The sequence below is a fragment of the Struthio camelus genome, chromosome 2 (genome assembly GCF_040807025.1).
Source record: "Struthio camelus isolate bStrCam1 chromosome 2, bStrCam1.hap1, whole genome shotgun sequence".
Classification (NCBI taxonomy): Eukaryota; Metazoa; Chordata; class Aves; order Struthioniformes; family Struthionidae; genus Struthio; species Struthio camelus.
Genome location: NC_090943.1, coordinates 84,496,265 through 84,520,754, shown reverse-complemented (window position 1 = coordinate 84,520,754; position 24,490 = coordinate 84,496,265). Strand labels below are relative to the sequence as shown.

The window sequence follows — 24,490 nt, the reverse complement described above, 5'->3', positions numbered from 1 at the left end:
TGGAAAAAGTCCTTTTACTAGCAGTTGAACCAAGAATGTCAAACCCAAAGAGAGATTCTTCTACAACAGGATATGCAAGGCAGATATTTTCCTTCCCAGCCCTTCAGCCCTAAAAGGGCTAAAATATAAAATCACTGACACAATTTCAGAACGCTGGATCATAATAGGTCTTTTTTAAGCATGCCTTTGAATTAATGCAGACACTACAACAGCACTACAGCAGTCCTGGGATTTGAGAAGCAGCATTTTAACAGCATGTTGCCCGTCTTCTCATGCTGTGAACATATTTATAGTAGCTCCATGAAAGTCCCAGGACTGCTGGTGTAGCATCTGTTCACTACCAACAAAGACTTGGTTATTACACAAGAGTCTGTTTTCTATTTGTAGATTGCCTTTTTACAAATATGGGACTTCTTTTGCAACAGGATAATTTTTTTATCTGGGTTTTCTCATGCAAATACACAGATCTACTCATTGTCAAACATATATCTTTACGGTACTATCAGACATCTATCAGGTTTCAGCTGTACTCAGGATAAATAGGGACTCTTAGGTTTAAACGTTATCTATATCCAAAAAAGAAATGCGTATTTCCAAAGATGTTAACAAGAAATTGTGATCTTGGAAAGAATAGATTTAAAAAACGTCCTTTACTCAGCATAACTGAGTTGTTAATGCTCCCTGTTCTGAAAGCAGCAATTACACTTCAATTCACAATTCAAAGTACTCAAAATGACATTGACATTTACCATTGCAGACCTTGCCCACTGATGAAGAGTACGCACGCATTGGCTCCTTACACAGGTTCAAATCGCGGTCTTTGGTCTTAGCAGACAGACATGTAGTCCCACCAGTTTCAGTGGGATTTGGCAAACAAATAATTTTAACAAGAATCATTCCCGGGTGCTACTTGAGCTGAGTGCATCATTTGCTCCAAATCATTTAGTTTTGTTGGTGTTTAGATGTGCTTATAGTGTCATTTAGGCTTACTAACTGGTTTAGGATCACAGTTTCCTGATTACATTACAAACTTGTTAGCTCTCTCCTAAGCTCTCTTCTGCAGCAAAGCGTTCAGCCTCCTCCAAGCAAGGACTTGGGTACAGTTGACATGCTGGTGTACCCCAGAACCTCCTCCAGACAGACAGTATGGACACAGGCAGGCACAATTACGGCCTTCTCTGCTTGGGACAGCCTTTCAAAGCTTTTTCTAATTGACCTCCATTTCTTTCTTATCCTTGGCCAGGTCTCACTCATTCTTCCTCATTCACAGCCGGGAACTATACAATTTACCTCAGCTTACCCCCACACATGCAAGCACACACAAAACGGGTGTCATTGGATAAATGCTTCATTCTGGCAGGCTGTGACACAACCTTGTCATTATTTCAGGAATTCTGTGCAAAAAATCTCCTAAATAAAATTATTACACCTCAAGTGAGGCTCCGAGAAAGTCAAGGCCAAGTGATACTGGCCTGACCAGTCTGCGCCACAGACTGCTACCTCCGGGCAGGGTGGGCATGGGTCAGTGTCCACCAGGAAGCCTGAGGACACATCCAGCTGTGGGCCATGGTAAGAGACCCAGAACTCAAAGCATCCATAATCAATTCATGATTTCAGTGAATAGACCCAGATGGAGGATGTCCCTGCACCTTCTCTTAGCCCTCAGCTCTGTGGTGCATACACAGTGACAGAGTGGACCTAACTAGTCATTTTACATGGAGAAAGCCATAAGAAAGACTGCCAGATCCACTATGGGTGCACTTTCCACCCCTGAGTTCTGCATAGCAGCAGCGGTGCTGCTCAGTAAAATATCTGGAGCACTAAGGGCTGTGGAGAAGAGGCAGAACTTGAGTTACTTCTGCTCCACAAATCTGCCTCTTCTCTGCCTGAAGCGATGCCTGAGGGCCCTTCGAGACTAATCCAGACGCTGCTTTGTAACTACGCCACTACAGAGCTTGACGAGACAGAGTAAGAGAGCATTTTCCCTTTTCATGCCTCCACCATGCTTTGCCTTGAATTCTTAACAACAGTTCAGTTGAAGTGCTTGCTTTATGATATTTTCCAATTTTCTTACTTTGCATCAAGATGAATTTTCTTGGTGTTGTCAAATTTCAAACCGGTTACAACTGCCCAGATAATGCTTAGAGCTTTCTCTAAGCATTATCCTCAGATGTAAACACGTCAAGACTGTGCCAACCTCAAGACTGACTTGATTAGTGATTACCTGTTTAGTGTCTACCTTTAGTATAATTCTATAAGCTCATTTTTATTAACTGCTCACTTTTTAAAAAGATACATAATTTTCTTGAATGATCCATGACCAAAAGTGGGTGACTGGTCAGCAACCCTTTTTACCCTACTGCATAGCTGTAGAAGAAAAAAAGCTCTGAAGGTAATAAAATAAACATCCACGCACCCCTACGTATATGTGACGCATGCAAGCACTTGCATATGCATGCTCTGCACTTCCAGAGCCAGGCCTCTGCTCACCAGTGTTGTAGGTACCAAGACAGTGAGCAACAAGAAATGTGTCAGAGTGAGTTTTTCTAATTTTCTTTCTCATTTGCATGTGTTCTGGTCAATGAATGCTTCAGTGGGAGGGAGCGAGGAAGCTGAGAGAGGTACCTTTTTCACCGGCAGCCTGCGTGAATGTTCTCAGACTAGGAGGCAATCAGGTTAGAGGGCCCTGTACCTTCATACTGAGGTTATTGAAAATAATTGTTTGGTCGTTTCAAGAGATCAGATTACATGGATTTGCATAATCCAAGAGCAACATTTGGCGTACTACACATCATTAAGAAGTCACTGTAAAATTGTTATGCAAATTGGGTATTTGCAAGCAAAAGCGCAAATAGAATAACCAGAGAATCACATGGTGGTGTGCAGTAGCTGAGATGTATCGTGATCACTGCCAATCCCATACCAGTGTAGCTTTTGCAAGTGATTATGTTTCAGAACAGAATATATTTCCAGCAGCTCTGCAGGATATTATTAAACCAGTGCCAGATTCCATGTACAATCCTTTGTTAAAAAAAAAAAAATCCAAATTCTCATTGCACTTTCATGCTTCATTCTTTTACATGAAAGATACATTTGCTAGCCATATTTTATAGTACTGCAGAGAAAATTTACTTATAATAACAAGAAAATAAGATACTTTAGGATATACACTGAGAGCATGGAGAGTTTCAACACAACAATGTCACTAGATGTATTTGGTAGCCAGGTAATCAGTTCATTGTCATCGCTTAATTTACACATGCTTCCCTTCATTTTTCTCACCCTCTGGTATTTCTGGAATAAAAAGATTTTTCCATGGTAATCCACTCGTATTATACCCTGCCCTTCTCTTCAAGTTCCATACTCACATACAGTGTTTTCTGGAAGTTTACAATATTAGTGTGCACGCAATGTGTATGCACAGGCATCTATTTTCCTTGTAAGAATCACAGCTGGAGCATACAGCATAAACCTTTTGCTTGTATTATTGCTGGTACAATCTATTTTGGTGTAATCACACACCGAGAAGCAGGCTAAAAATGTTATTTAATTTTTAAACTGAATATATTCATTGATATTTAATTGCAGGCATCACCTTTTTCACGGCTCAAGCATAACGAGAAGGAAATAATTTCAAAATGTGCTGAGAGGCCTTTCGCCGCTGGAAAGTGGAGCAGGTTGTCATAGCAACTGCCATACCACCCTCTAGTTGTTCCCAGTAAATGGTATCTCAGAGCACTGCTGTAATAGCAGCGCAGTCTATTTCTGCTAACACAAAATGCTGCTACACACCTCAGCTTCTATTGTTACCGGGTGGCCTAAAATTCAATGTTTAAAAAAAAAAAAACATACAAAAACCCTTCAAATAGGCCTCATTAAAATATTCAAAACCAGGGTACATAAAGTTGCAATTTCATTTTCTGCAAGGCACATGTGGTCTGCGGTGATGACCTTGACATTCAATTTTATAATTTACCCTTGGGTAAGAGAATTTGCAAGGGCACATTCTCTTTATGTTCAACTTCTTACATTGCAAATGAGATTTGTCTTTCCAAAGCAGCAGCAAATCAAATTCTGTGTTACATCAGAGCTACTTTTGTGCATTTACAGGATTATTGATTTGGAAATCTAACATCTGCAAAATGCAAATCTACCCAATTAAGCTTAGCAAAGGCTTTATACATCAGCTGATCTCCCCTGTTGTACACAGGCTAATAGTACTTACCCACATGACTGTGTGCTAGTGTGGAAAAATTAAAAATGCTTGTGATCATTTATAATGTTATTATCAAATATCTAAAAAATATACATAGTCTTTCTAACTTGATCGTGCATCTGCAGACATCAGTGATCATTTTGGAATTTATTTCCATGTGACAAAAGTAGACACCATCCCCTCTCCTTTTCCAGTCCATCTATTCTTAACATCTAGAGAGAGAAATGATATTTTTTACTGGACCGAGCGGTGCAGTCAGAAAAAGGAAAAGATCAAGCTTTAGGGCACGCAAGCACTTTCTCAAATCTAACATGAGCCAGGCATGCACTGGAAAAAATTACTCTGGCTGCAATCTAGCTAAGGGAAAAAAAACGCAAAACCTCAAACTAAACTTTCAGGAGGTGAACTTGATTTCTAATTTTTTTTTTTTTTAATTTCCTTCACATATATATATGCTACAAATTCCTCACCATTTTTGTATGCTATTTCTAGTTCAAATGGACAGGAACTAGCACCTATCTTTCCCCCTACTAACATATTTTTAGAGTAGACACACACATAGACATTCCTCTCTCTCTTTCTCCCTAGTTTCTTACTATTATTCTCAAAATTTCCCAATTTATTAACATAATTCAGTAACATTCAGAGCAATTACTCCCCATGTAGTTTAATGTTTGCTCTGTCTTCATCAGCCTTGAAAAAGAGCTTGAGAACTTCAAGCATCTACTTTTTTCAAACTATGTCAGGTTGCCTGTCTTATGCTCTTGGCTATCACAGCTCCTAATACTACTATTAATTTTGGGACGTTATTTATTCTGAATAAATGTATACAACGTGCTGTAGAGAATCCATTATTCAATTAAAAAGGGAGATTACATCCCCGCTAATTACATCATGCTCATGTTTAATAAAAGGAGAAAGGAGAGGAAGAATCATTGAAATAAACAAATATAGATATAAATTATTTTTATTGCTATGTATCTTTTCAGGTCCTTTCTCCCCCTCTGATTTTCAACATAATGGTAGAAAGCAATTTTGAAATTCAGGCAATGTTTTCCATTCAGTTAAGATTATAAACATATTACAAATTGGTACAAATTTCTGTGCAAAATAATAACATTTGTACACATATGAAATCTACTATATTTTGATAAAACAATTTTAATTAGTACATTTAATAGGACAATTCTTATCAGTTATGGTAGCTCATTCATTATTAATAGCCTTTGCCACAGTGGCATTAACTAGAAAGCTGCTGTATTACCTACTCCATACTAGATAAAGATTCAATTACTTATTTCCAGCTTGTGTAGTTCTGAGGATATTTGAGAGTGACAAAATCCTCAATGGGTCCAAATTTATGTGACAGTCTTTTATCGACATGATGATCAGTAACCTGGTAACTAACAAAGTTACAGCAGATTGATTATTCGGAGGCCAAGATACTGACATCCAATGAGTAATACAGCTACAGATATTACATTATTGAAGACACTACACTTTTTGAAGTGCTTTAAACATAAATGACTTTGCCTTTAGACAGATTTTATTTCTGTGCACTCACATCATTTTGAAAAGAATAAAGCATAAAATGCCTCCCACTCTGTATAAAGTTAAGAAACTTCTCAAAGCCAGATATTGTTATGTAAAAATGCTAGAGCCTTAGGTGAAAATAAAAATCATCAGATTAGATACTATTCTGAAATTCATTTCTGGAACATCCATTGGATGTCAGCAAAACGCATGAAGGTTGGCAAAGAGCAGCATATAACATCGGATGTCTCCCTCTACGACTTCCTTATGTATTGTTGTGAATTGTCAGCTAAAAGTCATGCAAACTTTTTATCCAGATGGGCAGCAAGATCTTCCCTTTTCTCTTAGGCTTCCCTGCCTCAAGCTGACTCATCCTATAAAAGCTTTGGGAAATCTAGTTACTTTCATTAGAGTGTAGTCTTAGAAGGAAAGGAGAGGAAATTTCAATAATACTTGTAAGAAAGTCCCATTTTGACATTTTCAGAACAGGATACTTCAATCCTCTTGCTTTAATAAGATTAAAAATATATTATACTAAGATAAAAAAGCTTTAATTGAGGGGGAAAAAATCAATTAAACAAAAATCCCACATAAAACAGATAAAAAACAAAAAAAATGTATTTTGGCATATCTGGAAGATATTCCAGTTCTATTCTGAGCTATATTCCTGTGCAAAGAGTCTTTAGCATTTCCTGTTTGATTACTTAGATAAAAGCAGCGAAAAGTCTGAGGAAAAAAAAGGAGACACAAATTAATGAATTAATATGGGGCTCTGTTATGTTAAAATATGAGGCATTTCCTTGGGTAAAATCTACAGACGTCCTCAGAAATTGGTGACCTTACGAAATCCCAGGTAAGGGGGATTAGACTTAATCTGAATCTCTCTCACATTTCTGATAAGCATATTTACAACCAAAAAGACTATTTTCAGAGGCATGAAACAATGAGGAAGTGGTGGTCACAGGCTTGAAAAACCTGCCTATCAGGAAGTAGATAATAACTAAAATCAGATCCCACTAAGGAACAAGATCTCTCGATGGAGAATGAAGACCACTCCAGAAATTTGATCTTGACAGATATGGAAAATATCCTACATACATCTGCAGTCGAAAAATGGGCTCAAAGAACTAACTGAAAGGCCAAATATCTTTGATTCCAAGAATTAAATAAAAATAACTTGGATTGCTTGATTCTGGAGAGTCTTATGACCCTCCTCCATTTACTTCAGTGGGCAGCTCAGGTAGTCTTTCCCGCTCTTAACAAAGATATGTCTTACTGGGAAACAACAAGTATACTGTAATCCTAAGAGCCATTCGACACACCCTAGCTGAGGGGGGGAGGTCAAGTGGAGGGTGAGGAATCTGGCTGCTCTGCATGGACAGCAGATGCAGTACGATTGGCATTTTGCTGGGTTTGATCAGGGAGATTCAGGAGAGATGCGGAACCAAAATATTCTTAAGTAGAAGCCTCGCCAAAAATCTACCTTGTTTTGCCCTTAAAAGTGAGCTTCAATGAGAGGAAATGTTGGATAGGAATATATTTTGTTCCCAAAGCAGCAACTTGGGAATGTTGTCTGAGTTGCAAAATACCACAGAAAAAACTCAGTCACAGAATATCAGCATCAGGGCATCTAACTGTCTCTCCCTCTCATGATTTAGGAGGTACACTGTAGCAAACAACTTCTGATGTTCCCCAGTCCCTAGAGGTAAACTGCAGACAAGTGGATGTGGTGTTTGGTGCATTAGTCATTAAGCACAGCAGCTTCTCCCCAAGCTGGTGTAGAACCGCATATCCTGAATATCATTGTGATTATCTGATATGAGCAATAAGAATGAATGATAGCTCTGAGCCCCAGAACACAGGTACATACTCTTTACCTGCTCAAAAGTCCAGAGATCTTCATCTGTGTCCTCCTCTGAATCCGCTTTCCACATGTGAAAAGATGCATCTGACATCAGCCTTTTGCAAGGAGGAGTTTGAGGAACGCATACGATGCTTGGAAACATACAACCTTTTATCCAATAAGGAACACCAAATCTGGGACAGAAACCTGCATGAAAATGGAATTAGTCTTCGGTTTGCAAATCAAGGGGAATCATTTTCTCTAATTTACATATTACACCAGAGGGACATATTACACGAGAGATTACAGCAACAGTAATAAGTAAAACTGCCGACCATTTCAGTTACGCAGTCATTAATCTTCAGATTAAGCCAAAAAAAAAAAAAGACAAAACAATACAACACATGTGGGATGAGTAGGATCTTGTTCACAACCTCACTGGCCTGGCTTCCGTTTAGCAAGCCCAAGGGATTTCCTCCAACTTGCTCTATAGGTCTTCAGTTCCTATCTTGCTTGTTCTCTGCCTCTGTTGTTTCCAGGCTTTTGCTTCCAAGTTATGACAGTATTAACATCCAGATGACTATATTTAAATGCCTTTGACATGAAAGAACACAAGTAAACTGTTTTCTGTCTACTGTTTTAACTTCTTTTCTGAAAAATTCCTCATCTGTGATGTCTTGGTTCTCTTTGGTCATAGTATCATTCACACCTTTGTTTACTAATGTCTCACACCTGTTTATTTACAGTATCTGATCCAGACTGAATTTACATCTCTTCCAACTGGTATGAGAAGGAAAAGAAAGGGAGAGAATGCAGCATATGACCTGCTCATTTATGTAAAATGGTATCTAGATACACAAAATGATATCCTTCCATCCATATTCAGGCTCAAAAACACTATTATGTCCTTACAGCTGCTTATCCTGAGCCTAGAAGAAGGTGCATGAAGGTTAAGCTGCAACATGCCCTACAAGAATCTCTGCCAGCGTATAACAGTTGGCTTGTCTGTCAGAGTGAGAAAAGAGAGAGAAGTCATGAAAGAGAAAATCGCAGGCTGCTACAGCAGACAGTTGTACCCTGTGAATTCAAATTCATTCCCCACTCACTAGCAACCTTACTAAAAATTCATCCGGAGGCCCAAAGTCTACAGGACCTGCAGTCAGGATACAGGACAAAGTCATGGAGCTCTGTATTCGGAGGAACAAACTGTCCTTTAATTAGCTGCTGTGTGCGTTAAGGACAATACCTCAGTTAGGGCAAACAGTCAGCCCCACAAAAAAGGTAAAATGCAGGACCTTTCAATAATAATAATCATTGGCCTACCTTGTAAGAAAGATGCTTTCAATGTGAAAAATCTGCCTGAGGCATTTGCCTTTTGGAGTATTAGTATTATCATGAAAGTCATCCTCTGAACCCGAACTTTCAAACAAAGGTGTCTTGAAGGTTTCACAAATTTAATTTTTTTTATACATAAAAAATAGTTGCAGTAAAACTTCTTTCCTCTCAAGGACAGCTTTTGTGATCCCAGCTTCAGACCAAGGGATGTGCTTGTAAAAGACATTCCTGAGAAAAGAAGGACTGAGAAATGTTATCCTCAAAAATCTCAAAAACTGTATAGCACTTCGTATCCAAGGCATCAGTTACACCCTGGAACACTGTGCTACACACAAATCAACTTTCAGCTAAGGTATAATCAGACATTTCCTAAATTCTAGGGAAATAAACTTGGAGGACTTCAGCTAGAAAAGCTGCTTTTGTCCCCAAGTAATTTCTGATTTGTAATTTGTGCAGCAAACAAAAATTTCTTACTTTCAGCAAAATATCAGTGTTCTCCCAGTCCTTGATGGGTGTGATTGTCTAGGCTATTTGCTGTTTTCAATGGCAGAGGCTGCAGCTAACAGAGAATTCTTAGATTAATTAAAGAAGACTTGTTCCCCCTCCTGGGAATAAGCATGTTTTTTCTAATCTATTCTTTTGAATATCCAACAAACAGCCCAACAAAGAACTGAATTTGGGAAGCTATTTTAACTTCTTCCAGTAATATTGGATTGACTGAAATGGATGTATTTGAGGTAGACAAATGTAAACAGAGGTCTACTAACATGTGACTTCTGAGGGTCAGGAATCTTGGTTTCGATGGCTATTTATCATATGAGCTCCAGAAATGACACCAGATCATCCTGTGTTCACACTGGGCATCACACAGTTCATGGATACTGAAAGGAAATACTCTTGAAAGGACAGATCAATCCTCTAATGTCCTTCCTCCCCTTAGAAAGACCCTTTCCTCCAGGTCTATGTTGATAGGTGGCACAATCGCACCACTGGGAGCCTGAAGGTCTTAGAGACCAACTGAGAGGAGAATGCAATCTCCCCTGGGCTATAAATCTAGCAGGAGAACTATCCTAGAGTAGAAATCGTCCTAGGCAGGTACACTGTTCACTTGGGACAACAGCTTCTATGTTAAAAAAAATGGCCTTTTCCATTTTATTCCAGCTTGTAATAACCAGATCATGTATAAAAGTGAAAAAATTATCATAGTAAATAGTAGCTGTTTTTCCTTATTCTGATTCTTAGATCTAATGTTCTTAATAAATAACAGTTGGAGAAACAAAAGAACTTGATTTATTTCAGTGTTTACTTCTGATTAATTTATGGATTAGAACCTATTTTTAGCACAAGCAGGTAATAGCAGTGTTATTAATATTACAATTATCTGGCCATAGAAGGAGATTAAAAGACAAGTTCCTCGAGGAACTGCAGTTCATTAAGAATTATTTCACTCTCTTAAGATTTTAAGAGGTGTACATTCTTCTTCAAAACAGAGCTATCAAAGAGCTTAAGTTGAAAACTCATGAGCTGTTGACTCTCACTATACTATATATATTTTCAAGGAAATCAAGATGCATTCATACTTATATTTACTAAATTTTTTCACGTTATTAATGTTCATTTATGTGGTAGAAACTTCTGAAATTATTTCAAGTTTTGAAATCAACAGTGTTAAAAAAATTTTGAGAAGAGGTTAGCTCACTGGATGGATAATATAAATGTGATAGAACCAGTGGATATAATGCATAATCTCTTGGTTTCAGTTGTTACGAAGGAAGGAAAATTAGGTTCCAATAAATATTCAGAAATGTTCACATTGATTAACTAATGCTATTTTATGTAACTTAAAAATGATAAACTAAGAGGCTCTTTCTTCAAATAGGGATGCACAATATGCAGAAGAAATCAAGACAGACATTTAATATTTTGCAGTATTCCTATGACCAGAATCATATTGTTACCAGGAAAAAAAACCCTTAAATTTATAATAAAGGTTTGAAAACACTTTTTTCATAAATCTGGCAATCCTTATCAGGCCCATTATTTTTAAATAGGCAATAATTAAATATAGAAAAATTCATATTATGTTAGTACTCTGCACTAATTTCTCAGAGTCATTTTTGTTTCACAGCTTTCTTAACCATATGTGGGCCACATCAAAACAATAAAGTGCAACTCTGAAATGCTACCAACAAATAGAATTTAGTTACTCATTGACATATATAAAATTATGCTTGTAAGATAAAAACATACTTTATAAAATGATCCATAATAACTATTTAGAGACAAACGGATGAAGAAAATGAACACTGCATTTGATAGGACTGTTCATAACTTTGCTCCCTTTGAATCTTTCCACACCTTTCTTCATCTCTTTCCTTACTTGCTTTATCATGCAGGCAAAACAAATCAGGAACAAGAAAGCAACATTCTTAAGAGATTAAAATGCAACAGCAATAAATTACCCAAAGTTAAGCTGAAAGTACTCCACTGGCATAAGGCTGACAATTTAAATCCAAATGTTAAAACTAATTTTTGCAATTACTGAGGTGGTAGAAGGCAAGACAGAACAATAGCAGGACAGTCTATTCCCATATTTTAACAGCTCAGAAACTTTCTTATTCCATTAGCAATTTTGAAAGGGTGATGTGGTCTCAGTGATATCTCTACGTGCAACCTATGCACTAGCATGTGACAGTCTACATTCTCATCCCCTGAGAAGATCAAAGTAAAAGGACGTTAATGACATTTAATGGTTCAAGAAGTATAAATATAGTATTTATAAGGAAAACTTTGGGCCATACTCAGGGATTAAATGTATTTTTCAAGTTTACCTTTTGAAAGGCAGTGCTGTGGTTTGGAAGATACAGAATGCCCATTAGCACATAATATAATAAGATTTGTGTATTGCTAGGCTTACATTTAATGAAGTTCACAACTTTTACAGCCTCAAATACTACTTTCATTTCCCTGGTAAACATGCACACATTTGTGTCAGGGTTGATGCCCAATAATACATGCTTTTACCACTGGGCCACGGGTTTTCCTTCCATAAATTACTCATTATTTGTACCAGTACAGGCGTACTTTGCGTTAGTCCTACCCAGCTTAAAGATCTGATTATTGGAATTCCTTAAGATTTTTCCACTTGTGGGACAGCAAGAGAAACAGAGCAATTTGGTGATGTCTGGATCACATTAACTCACACTAAGAGTAAAAACTGCCATCAGAGAGGCCAATTTGTTTGCCTCATCAGATCCCCATACTACCAAATGTTACCAGTCATGCCAAGATTTAAGAGCTTTTCTAGGATCATGGGAACTTTTTAATACTTATAATGACACAGACATCCTATCTGGAGGATTTTCATGTTGCCAGCCTTGCCTTTATATTTGCAGTGTTTGCCTCTTACACACGACAGAACTGGCTATTCTTGAAAGAGCGGAGGAAAAAGGGAAAGGAAGGGATTACCACCTCTCTGAAATTTGCTTGGGCCACACAGGGACATAGAACCTGTGCTGTAAGGGACAACAAGCAGCATTACTATAATTTGCTTGAGGTGACCATAATATTCCCATAACTGAAGGTCTTTAAGAATAGATTACACATTTTGTCAAGAATGACATAGGTATATTTGATTCTTCCCTGAGGCAGAAAGATTGACTAGATTATTTCTTCAAGTCCCTTCCAGTCCTATGATTAGACCCAATATGCTTCAAAAGATAAAAAAGTCACATTCTGTAATTAGGGAACTTGAAACAGAATTGTAGAATGTATAATGCATGATTGGGTAAAGAGTACTTAATTGTCAAAAAATTCGTGTTATTAATGTAAAATATGTCAGCCAAAGGGAAAAAAAGGAGGACTTTAAAAAGAAAAAGAAAAATCAGGCTTTGTAAAATGGTGGGGTACCAATGGTGGCTGATCCATCAGATTGGCTGATCTGTACCTAGTGGAACCATTCATATTAAAGATAGTGGTTTGATTTTCAGGAATCCTGCCAACAAGAATCAACAAAAATGGCTGCTTTGTTAACTTTTTTTTTTGCATTTTTCAGGATATTAATTTAATATTTCACATGGGCCTTGCATGGCTAAGAACGATGGGCGCTTGTTAATTCTGCTCGGTAAGCATAGAAACACCAGGAGTATCACCCACAATCCTGTAGCAAGTTGCCGTTCTGTGGAACGCTGCAGTTTCAGTTATGTGAACTGTTCAATGATCAGCACTGAATACAGAAACATAAAAAAAGAAAGTACAAAAATAGCAAAAGATTTGACTCTACAAATTAATATAAATTAGAAATTAAAATCCTGCATAGCTCAGCGAAAAAAGCAGAAAATTTTAGTACCAAGTTCATATTAATGACTATATTTTATTTGTTTGGAGTATAATTTCTGATTCAGTTTACTCAAATTGCTACAATAACATTACGCAGTCATTTCCTGAAGTCTTCTTTAGAAAATGACATTTGGGGATTGAGTCATTTTTTTCTTGTTAAAACCATGACACCAAGGAAAAAGGCTTTGTGCTTGCATGTGTGATTTCTGTTCCTGTGTTTCTTCTGGATGGTATCTAAGCAATTTAGCTAAAATTAAAATATAGCTGTATAACCCAGGCCAGTTCGCAGAACTTCATGGGCTGGTTGGCCCAGTGAGAAAAGCCACTTGTAAAGGAAGGGCTACGTCCCCTCTGGTGCACTCAGGAGCTTCAGCCTCCTGCGGCTCCAGGCAGCCGGTGGCCAGGTGAGCAGGTGGTTTCCAGAGCCCACCAGCCCTGTGACAATCAGAGGAGCAAGGTTCTTCAACAGCCTGCCAATGGGAACGACACGGGGAAGAAACCGAAATAATTTCACAAAGAAGGGTATTCTTGAAGCCTTTTTGTGACGCGGCTGCCTTCAGCTGCAGGGAACTAAAATCAATTGTGTAGGTCTCTTCCAATCTTAAATTGCTAAAAGAAATACAGCAGTCAAAACACGGAAGTATATTCTGCTATGAGGCATATTTAAGACAAGTATACTGAAATCATCTCCAAATCCTTTACTAAAGGAATTCGTTTATATTAAAGTGGTTGAATCAATTAGCCTAATATTATAGAACATTCCTTTATAATTGAAACAGCTGTACTTATCTTCCCTGTTATTTTCCTGAATGAAGCTCTTTGGTTGAACACATTACTTTAGAAAATGCTCCATCACATAGTTTCATAAGGCTTCAACAAGTTTTAAAAATACTTTTAAGCTTCTTCATACTATAAATGGCCCAGCATTTGACACCAAAAATCTAGTGCAAGTTTTCAATAGGAAACCAATAAGATTATTTTAGCTTGACCAAGCAAGCACCTACAGACTTGTCTATGCCCCAAGTGATTTAAAATTACAACAGCTGCTTGGAAAGCAAGATGCAGAGAAAGAATTAGAGATATTATGCTGCATTATTATCATACATGTGTAAAGACAAAACCTTTATTTCAATAGAATGCTTTAAGGAGGAAGAAATGTTGGCTTAGTAAGGAAATGACAAAAATGGGAAGTCAGGCTTCATAAGGAGCTGGCAATTTATCTTAAAAAGAAAGAATGATAACTAAATACACAGTAACAAAAAAGAAAGTAAAAGGGAATAGAAAAGACGTTGAGTTTAAATAACTAGACAAATTCCTCAATTTTACTCCCTAGAATTCAGTACAAGATATATTTTTCTAGTATTGTATAACATTATAGAATTTTGTTAGCCCTCAAAATACTGCACTTTCATTGTATATGTAGACAAATTTTGGCAACACGGTTCAGTTGCTAAGCACTCCTCAAGAAAAACTCTGATTTACTGAAATGTCCAATACCCATTTTGAATTGGAGATAAAATTTTGGAGGCATACACATACCCACAAAAGCATGTTCATCTTAAAACAGACCTGGGAAGTTACATTTCTCTAGGCTAAAATAAAACCAAACTTCCTGCCTCACTTAGAAAATAAAATATGATTCTTTAGGGGGGAGAATCAAGAGAGTGGTGGAGAAGGGGACATGATTGACCAGCTTGATCATTCTGGTGGCATCAGAAGAATTGCTTGCCTCATTCCACCTAAGCGACCTGCTGTACCCTGCACAGTCGTGCATGATAACTGCACGTAAAGCACAGTCCGAAAAAAAATCTGATCTGCAAAATTTTCACTGGCAAGAATGCCATGCAAGGACTCCTGCTGACTGTTACAATTCGGTTTGTTTTTGCAGTAAGAATAAATGCTAACAACACTTTTGTTCTGTACGTGCATTTTCCTCCTGAATGAGAAACTACAGTTCTTTACATTAAGTATGGCACCCCCCAAATATTTGATCTTACAGTACCCTGTGTTAAATTTTAAAATAATGCATGTTTGAGAACTTCCAAGTATTGAGAACTTCCAGGTTTGGAAGCTTTTGTTCTCACGGAGATTTAGCACTACAGTCTAATTCCAGGGTCTCTGTATTTCATATAGCACAGTTACAAGAAGCTTAGTTAACCAAATGCTACCATTTTATTCATCTTTAATTTTATAGATATAAAGAGAATAATTTAAAAGAGATTTTTTTGGCCCAGCCATGAAAATCAGACCCATTCCTCCAAAGAATTATTACAGCATAGTCCCCTAACACCTAAGTACCAAATACAACAGGAAATGATTATTAGACTTAATATATTTAAATATATTTTCTCTACATTAGCAACAACAATTCACTTCTTCAGAGGATAACAGACAAAAATCCTGCTTCAAGCTTTCATTAGTCTTTTTGGCAGTATGCATCATGGTAGAGGAGTAAAAGGAACGCAGAGTAGCATTTCGCAGCTCTCACACAAATTTCAGGCTTTAGACTCCACTCTTACATCACTTTCTACTCTTCAATCTAGATTAGGGCTCCGGCCAGGCTTCGGGATTTTTTGGCATCTTTTTTCAGGGTGGGGGCAGAGATAAAGAGAGGAAAAGAAGGCAGGCAGGAGGACTTGGTTATCACTGTAAAATTGAATCTCCAGGACTATCAGCTTTCCTGATAGAAGGATATATAAGGAAATTCCAAAGTGGCATTATTGCAATCATATCTATTATATTAAGTGCATTTTTCCTATTTTTTCCCGTGGCTCTCAATGAATGATCATTTACATAGAGATTTTATATTATAGGCAATAAGCACTGAGACTCACAGAAAACATATAGACCTTGAGATGTAGCAGTATTTTGACAGAGAATTTCAGTAGAAGCTGACCAATGATTAAGTAACAATTTTGCACAAGTTTACATACGGTAAGGGCAAGAAGGTCTCCATAGGCTAGATAGATTTTTTTTTATATAAAGTTTCTGATTTTTGAGCCACTTCCTAACCTATCAGGCACTGCCTGCCCACACAGCAATTACAGCTTGGCCTCATTTACACAGCACAACTCCTTGCTAAGGGCATTTCAGCTATCCACCAGAGGAAAAAGTAGTCTGCTATTTCTCAGTGTTTAGACAGTAAAGATTAAGAGGAAAGCATGAAATATAGATCTGGCAAGTTCTGTTATTAATTTAATGCAGAGAGCAACCGGGAGAAAATAAAGCCCAGAGTTATAAAGTAATGGGCTGATTTTTAGCTAGTGCCCTTCCTTTGCCTTCTCTCTAGTGCAGGGTTAGAATGACAGCTTACATTTGAAAAAGGAGCAGTACAGAAATAAGCCAGGAGCTCCTTCATGGGGAGCTTCAGCACAAGCGTCTACTTAGAGTAAGGAAAATTGATCTTTGGAACTTCTGCTGAATTAAACAAAAGCACTTTTATAAATTGTTAAGTAATCAATATGTACAATTATTTCTACCACATGCTTTCATGGCCATTTCAGAAGTATATAGACTCTATTTTCCCTCTTTTTTGCTCCCACAGCTAATCAAACCTAATTCCTACAAAAATTACTTTCAAACAAAATACTAAATCTGAATCAAACACACACACACAAAAAAGAATCAGATAATTTTAATCCTGTAACACTAAATTATTAAAAGAAAACCCAAGCCTTTGGTGCACATACGTTAGGAAGGAGACAATCTAAATTGGACCCAACCATTTTCCTTTCTGAACTGACAAAACGGTACTTATTTCTTCTCACTGACCTGAAGAAGATTCTCCATGTGATTGTTTTCAGTAAAGTTCAACCTACTTCAATTAAGAACATGACAAAACTAACGTCAACGGCCCCGGGCAGCAGAATTTACTAAGGATTTTTTCAGTAACTCACCCATTGTGCTTTGGTGGAGTCCATCAACTTTCAAGAGCAGCTATTCATTTCAGGAGCCACGGGGACTATATTACCCATAAAGGATTGCACAAGGCAAGAAGTATCACAGAGAGCCCTCTCATCTGATGAGGAAACATCAGAAGCCCTTTAGCAATCTGGGAAGGTAAACCTTCTAGTCTCTTTTACAGGTAGGCATCTGTGCAAAAGGCAAACACTATTCATGCAGTGGAAGGCTTCCATGGAAACCGCTGCCATTAAAGTCACTTTCCCTTCATCTGTGCTGGTTACTCCCATAAAAAGATTTGATTTCCTTTTTGCAGTAGCAGAACCTGTGAAAGAACTGGTGTGTGAACTTGTATTGCTCTGCAGACCATTAGAGCCATCCACATTTCAGTCACTTCTACCCAAAGGAAAATTATGGAGATGATTAGTAATTGGAGATGAGGTTTTTCCATTGATTTTCTAGAAGTGGACTCAATATTGCAAGATGCTCAAGCACATGAACAGTTCTGTTTATGAGAATAACGCAATTGCACAGCTCTAGGCTAGAAGTGTAATAGCTTACAGTACCTCAGTAAGCCTTGCCATTATTTATTACCCTTTGAAAAAATATCCTCCTTCTGCCTAAAGACTCTAAATAAATGAGGAGGGGGCAGTTGTACAGCACTGATTACACAAAATGAGGATAGAGCCTTTGGATCCTTTTTTCATCCCTGTGTTGTTAGACACTTTTTAATAACGAAGCCAACTTATTCTTAAGGGCACATGCAAGATTCCCCAGCAGCCTCATTTCTAGATTTAGGCAAAAGCATCTTGGCTTGAAATGCTGTTGTCATGCACAAGCTTGAATTTCAAGTGTATGAACAGCCAGGTAGAAGCAGAGAGATGTTATGAGCTCCAGGCCAGGTTCTCCGAAACAGAGGGCCTGCAGCCCGGGCTGAAGACACTTAGACTCTTTAAAAAGAGCAACAGCGCTGTCAGCAAAACCCTTTTGCATAGCTGAATTACATATCTGTGGTACTTAACACTTTCTGTAAAGCCCTGAAGTGAATACTGTAGTATCTCTCTGTTTATTTAAAAACAAGATATCTAAGATATGCAAGTTTATCTCTTTTCAGGAAAAGCTGTAAGCATGCACTAAACAGGGACAAATTGTTACAAAACAACTGGGAACTTAGCTAATAGTAAGTCCAGTCATCCAAACTACAGGTGCAACTTAGCCTCTCTGAGGTGTTTAACAGGGATCAGCTCTGATTTCCAGCTGCAAGTTTCCCGTTATGCACTACCCCATTAACACCCATGCTGACTTTTGTTGTCCCATAGCATCTTCTCAAGGTAAGGTATGAGCTGGAATTTCCTCCACCAAAAACTGTACCACATCTGTCACAGGTACATTTAAGGGATATTTTACTCCATTCAACTCATCTTGATGTCTATATCCCTGATCCGCAACTCATTATGACAGTTAAGAATAATGCCAGTATAAAACAGATCAGCTATAGGTTACCAACCCAGGAACCTGATTACATATCGCCTCCAAATTATTTAGCCATTAAAATACTACCTAACCAAATGCTGCCATTTCACACTTCTGAAACCAACTTCCTAATATGCAAATTCCATACAAGCAGGATCATAAAACTGCTGTATTGCCAATTTATTGTGCATTTTGAGTTTTTAAGCAAATCTCCTTCATGGTTTCCATAGCCATGGCAGGCTATGGAAAAGATAAAGGTAAAATTATTATTGAACATCAGCAAACTTCAGATACTTGGTTGAGGCTCAGCTACTCCTGCCATGAAAATATCAGGGAAAGGAACGGAATCAGCTTAATCCAGCTATGGGAAGAGGCATAAGAAGAAATTGTTATTTCTCACGTCGTGGTCATAGTATCCTTAGCACCATTTCCGTGTATATGAGACCATGTAGGAACACAGATGTGATGGGTATCAGGCATGAACAAACCACTGCATTTCTGATAACTTAAAGCACGCCATGCAGCATGTATGCTGGTTCTGGAAGGACAGCCAAACCCGATCCCGCATAAATTTAGTGACATAAACAGCCAATGCCTTAGCCATACAACTTGGCAGTGCAAATTTGAATCAGCAAAATTAATTTATACCAGAGTGGTGATTTGTCATGTGACCATAGCATTTTCCTTACAGGTGGCTGCGGAGGCAACTGCTGCCTTTGCCTACAGCCAGAGTTCGCATTAAGCGTGAGTTTTAGAGGTAGTTTGCAATACGGCATTCTTGTTCACACTCCTCTCATTACAGTCACAACAGCAGCAAAAGCATGTATGTTGTCAGAACCGCCTCTGCTCCACGCTCCCTTCCTCTCCTGCTTTTTTTAATCAAACACATTGAAAACTAAGTCCAAGCGCTGTAATCGTGTAAATAGTGCTTGTTGTAGCCTGCTAATTCTGACATCCATATATTCAGTGGAAGCCACAAAACCTATAAAGGTAATTTCTTTGCAGCTTCACCCTTGAAGGCCTAGAAATGTTTACCCTAAGGTTAATACACACAGAGGTTAATGCTCACAAAGAGGTATACAGGCATATACATGCTCAACATTTATTGTCATTACCTTTTTGGGTTTTTTTTCTTCCTAAGGCTCAAACATTGAAAGACAGTATGCTTTGCTATGAGAGAATCCATTTATAGTCACAGGGCTATTACAGAGGGTTGGAATTACACTGGATTACACTGACCCAAGCCAGTTTTTGTGCGAAATAGAAGCAGACTTGCAGCGAGTGATCTATCTGCGTCACTCACAAATCCCTGCTATAAAGTTGTTTAACCTTCTTGAGAGATCCGTGGCAGCTTCAAGCTTAGTCGCTGATGCTCTTGTTCCTGATCATCCTAGACCCTGCAGGCGTGCTGAGCTGAGTGTGTTCGTTTTGGCATGCGGTGCACCCAGCCCCTCTGCCTTCAAAACATTCCTCACTCAGGTGAGGTTAGCACCTGACTTCTCAGACCGTGTTTAAGGAGGTGATGGCAAAATTCTGTATATTTCCATAGTGCCCTGTTTTTATAACCTTATCACTTTCACAATCAATATTAGCTTCTACCAGCCTGTCAGAAGATCTATCTAGCACCTAAACCTTGATCTCTATTTCAGATTTCTGTAATAATTTGCCAAGGCATTGGGCTGCTCATGAAACAAGAACGCACCTGAGAAAAATAGTGAATTTTCTCTCTCCTCCGATGAGCTGTGCTCAAGACTGTACATGAAATTTCCTCTTCAGGCAGGAATATTTTCTACCTTTGAGTTTGCCGGAGAAAATAGCACCTGAAGCTTGGGAAACTTGGAAAAGAAAGGTGAGCCACATTAAGAGTTAACTTCCTCTTGACTGTTATTTAGGCAATTAGGTAAATGGACTATTGAAACAAAGAAGGGTTTCTGTGTGACTTCAACAGATCTGAAGGACTGGTATGTACTTGCCTTTTGATGACTACACACTAAAGAGAGATAAGAACTTTCTTTTGACATAAAATGGCCTTTACCCTCAGTGGATATGTCATTACACTGTGAATCATTATTCAATTTATATTTTGATTTTTGTATATCCTTCAGTGTAACTTTTTCTTAGACAAAGTGTAACAAACTAACTTTGATTAACAAGTATTCTTTGCTATTTTTTATATTTCAAATCTCAGGGGAATTTTTACAAGGAGAATTTCCATTTATCAAGTTTTCTTTATTAAAAGAAAGTTTATTTTAAAAAAGACTTGCTCTTGAAATATTCTTGCATATATGATTTACATCAGAGAACCTAAGGGGAAAATATTTTTCAATTGTGCTGAGAAGGAGAAGAATAGATATTCGACTAGCCTAGGGCCACTCTTGTGCAACTCCTACTTCGTTGCTGTACAAAATGAGCAAAGAACACAGGGATAGGAGATGGTCTCTTAAATGCAATGAATACAAAGCCCTCAGAATTACTCTGACCCCTCCCAGTCCGCCAGGCACACATGGTAGGAGGGAAGAGACTGTGCACACATTCCCCCTCTGCCTCTCCATGCTGAAGGCAGAATTACACAATCAAATAGAAGACAATGCTGCAACCCACTAATAATAAACTGGACACACTGTATGGCCCTCCTAATACTGGAAATTGGATTGAAACTGGAAATAATCAAAACCAAATGGAAGTAGACAATTATTCAGGAAGAAAACTTATGAGTGCTCCACAATTTTTTCTCACAGCGTATGCTTGCCTTTTGATAAGCTCAATGCCAAGACATACAATTATTTTTAATGTCAACAACTTCCAGCAGCAAAAATGAGGAGAGATTTGTGTTATTAATGCTTAATGTACCTTTTGAGAATGCATCAAAGAGTGTATTTCATAGCTATACAGAGTTCAATGCAAGTTTTGGGGACCTCAGATCTTGCTAAGTAACTGGAACTGGGTATTCCTGTCCAACTGCATGGCCATAAAAACAGGGTCGCTGTTGGTATTTGAATCCTCACCTGCATGTTTCAGAGGTCAGAGAGGGTCCAGTCAGTTCCGGGATAACTGTGAGTTTTCTGAAGAACTATAAGTTAGTCTCACAATATTACAGGCTTAACATGTAAACATCTTACAGTAAAATTATCTCTACAGTTATATCTGCAAAGGACCTCTCCAGGCAACTTGGTGACACTTCCTCCACGTGTCACAAGCCTATCTGTTAAGATTAAAGAGTTAATTAGTTGCTTATTAAAGTATATTCTCAGTCATTTTAGCAAGATTTTACCACATATTTCTTTCCTATCATCTAATGGATCACAACACAATGCACAGAGTAATTACATTTTCAAATTCAGGAACTAGTAGGTTAAGTCGTTCCCCCCTGTCCCCCCACCAGCTTTTTATTTGAATCTAAAAATTCTTTGAACCCTTCAGAGGCTAAATAATCTTTCACAGGAGTGTTGACAGTACCTTGGAAGGGAGTTCAGCTAGACCTTGCTCTTCAGCTTAGGTTCATCTGGATGTTTCCATATTTTTTTTTCTTCCTCAGAGCTTTCATGCAGGAGCTGAAGAGCATCTTTTGCTAGTGATCAAACTCAGCAACATGTGATCAAATCTTTCTATGCAATCACCATCTCTCTTGCAAACATACTTTCTCTTTGCATATAGACTTGTTTAACAACCTAGTGCTTGGGGGTTATCACATGCTTCCTTTATGTTACTGTACGTACCTTCTCTTCACCTAAAGCTAAGTCTGATACCAAGTGCAATTGTATGGCCAAAAAATACTGATACTTAAGTTATTCAATAAGTGTCAGAAAATCTCCTGAAATTCTCCGTTCAGAATGAAACACCCTTCCCCTCTCCCAGTGAAACTCGCTTTATAGCAAGTGTCTCTTTTATTTAATGTTAATTTATGCTGAATGTCTTGAACCTATTCCAACTACAAAGCAATACCAAATTTCTTTGGTACGTTGACTCCTAGTAAGGCATCTATTACAAATAGCAGACACAATATTTAAGGTAAATATTTAATATTTACCTTCCATCTAAAAACTGAGAGAGAATCCAAATAAGTAACAGGTCCTGGCACCAAACCACTCTCACCATATCACACTGAGCTGTACAAAATTGTGAGCTCTCAACTTTTCCATCAGCGAGAATCTTTCTAGAAAAACGCAAAACTTTTCACTTCAGATTAGACATTGCCTTTGGAACACAGCTGCACAGCAGTCGACTGGAGTGCTCCGACCACCCTATGCTCCTTCAGGTAAAAGTATAAGAAAAGGAAGGACAGACCTGGTGTGCTCCCTGGGGCTTGTTACAGCTGCCGTAACAGCTACCGGTGTCTACACTAGGGGCAGATGCACTTCTGAGAAGCAGAAAGGAAGGAATATTTCATTGTCAACCCCTGAACAGATGAAGATTAGTTATGTGAAGCAGCAGTGAAAGAAAAGTGTTAAGTACCCCTCACCACAGTAACTCCAGTAAGATGAGGTTTAGACATAGATGTTTCATCTCCAACTTTGTATGCCCTTCTTGATTCTCAGGTATCTGCCCAACGTTGTCTTTTAGGTCTCTTCTCTAGTCCGATATCTAAACATCCAAACAAGAAGCATTATACCCAACGCCCACCAGTGTAGTCAATTCCCAATTATAAGGAACAGAACAAAACTTCCTCCCTAAAATTTTAAGGAACTGTAGCCAAGGTTTGAGAGGGAGGGAGGAGGGGAAATGAGGGAACACATTTATAAAACCGACAGATAAACAGATTAAATTAGTAAAAATTACAGTGAACATTTGCACATTTTAATACATGTATCCCAAGAGAAACACACAGAACAGATGCTTAACTGAAAATAAAATTAATGAAAAATAATTCCCTTTCTCCCAAAAGCACAAGACCCTATCGTTAACATTGTTAGCTTGTTATTATGAATCATTATTTTGATTTAAAAAACAGAGCTGAAATGGATATTTTTGTTTACTGTGAAACATTTGTACTGCATCACATCAGTGTAACACATTAGGTGTGTCATTATTTATCTTGTTCTACAATAAGCAAGCTCCATATATTTTCAGGCTTCAGTGGGTTTTGCTGGCATGCTGTAATAAGCAGATATTTCAAAAAGTCATTCTGCCTCCCTACACTTCTAAAAGGCTCCTCATGAGCCATTTTTTATGCTCACGCTTAAGTCGGACTTCATGGATGCTTGCAACATTTTAAGAGCAAACCCTGCTCAGGGCAGAGTATCTGCATACTAAGGGTATAGGAAGACAAATCAGACGCAGTCAGATAAAGCTGGCTAACAAATTACTGCTTGTCAGGTAGCCACAGTAGCAGTCAGCGTGCAAGCTTTGAGCAGGGTAAGGCATGTTAGCATGAACTCCTCCACCAAAGGCTAATAGGTTTTACCTCTCAACTGGAGAAGGCTAAGTGCACACATGCAAGCAGATAGAGTTAGTTCAGCCCCGGGGAGACAACTTTTTAAAACCTCTCTTACTCTGTCATGGTCAGCTGTGTGCCAATAACCACAGGCAGTATTTTCCAAACTGTTGTACACTCCCCTTCCCAAATGCACACGACCACGTCTTCCTCTCTCCCTTTTTATCCCCTAAACTTGTGATCATCATGTTCCGACACTGTCAGGATGATTAATATACGCAGTCCTTTTTGCACATCTCTTTCACTGCTTTCCTACCCCAGGAGGTAAAGGCCCCCTGTCATTTTGGGAAATACTTTGGGTTTGTCTGCACTATGCAATGAGCCATGCTGCAGAGATTGCTGGGCTGCTGCCAAGTGAATGATGGCTGGGAATAGGAACAGTGTTATAACAGTGGCATAGCATTGGGCACGAGGCACTTAA

The 24,490-nt window shown here is 38.2% G+C and overlaps 1 protein-coding gene across 1 annotated transcript in view; it reads right to left on the bottom strand.

Moving 5' to 3' along the window:
• Window positions 1–24,490, bottom strand: part of LOC138066134 (uncharacterized) — a 230,188-nt gene that overhangs the window by 32,300 nt on the left and 173,398 nt on the right. Inside the window, exon 4 of the mRNA XM_068933746.1 lies at window positions 7,627–7,799. Coding sequence (XP_068789847.1) covers window positions 7,627–7,799 — 173 coding nt within the window. The remainder of the gene's footprint in view (window positions 1–7,626; window positions 7,800–24,490) is intronic.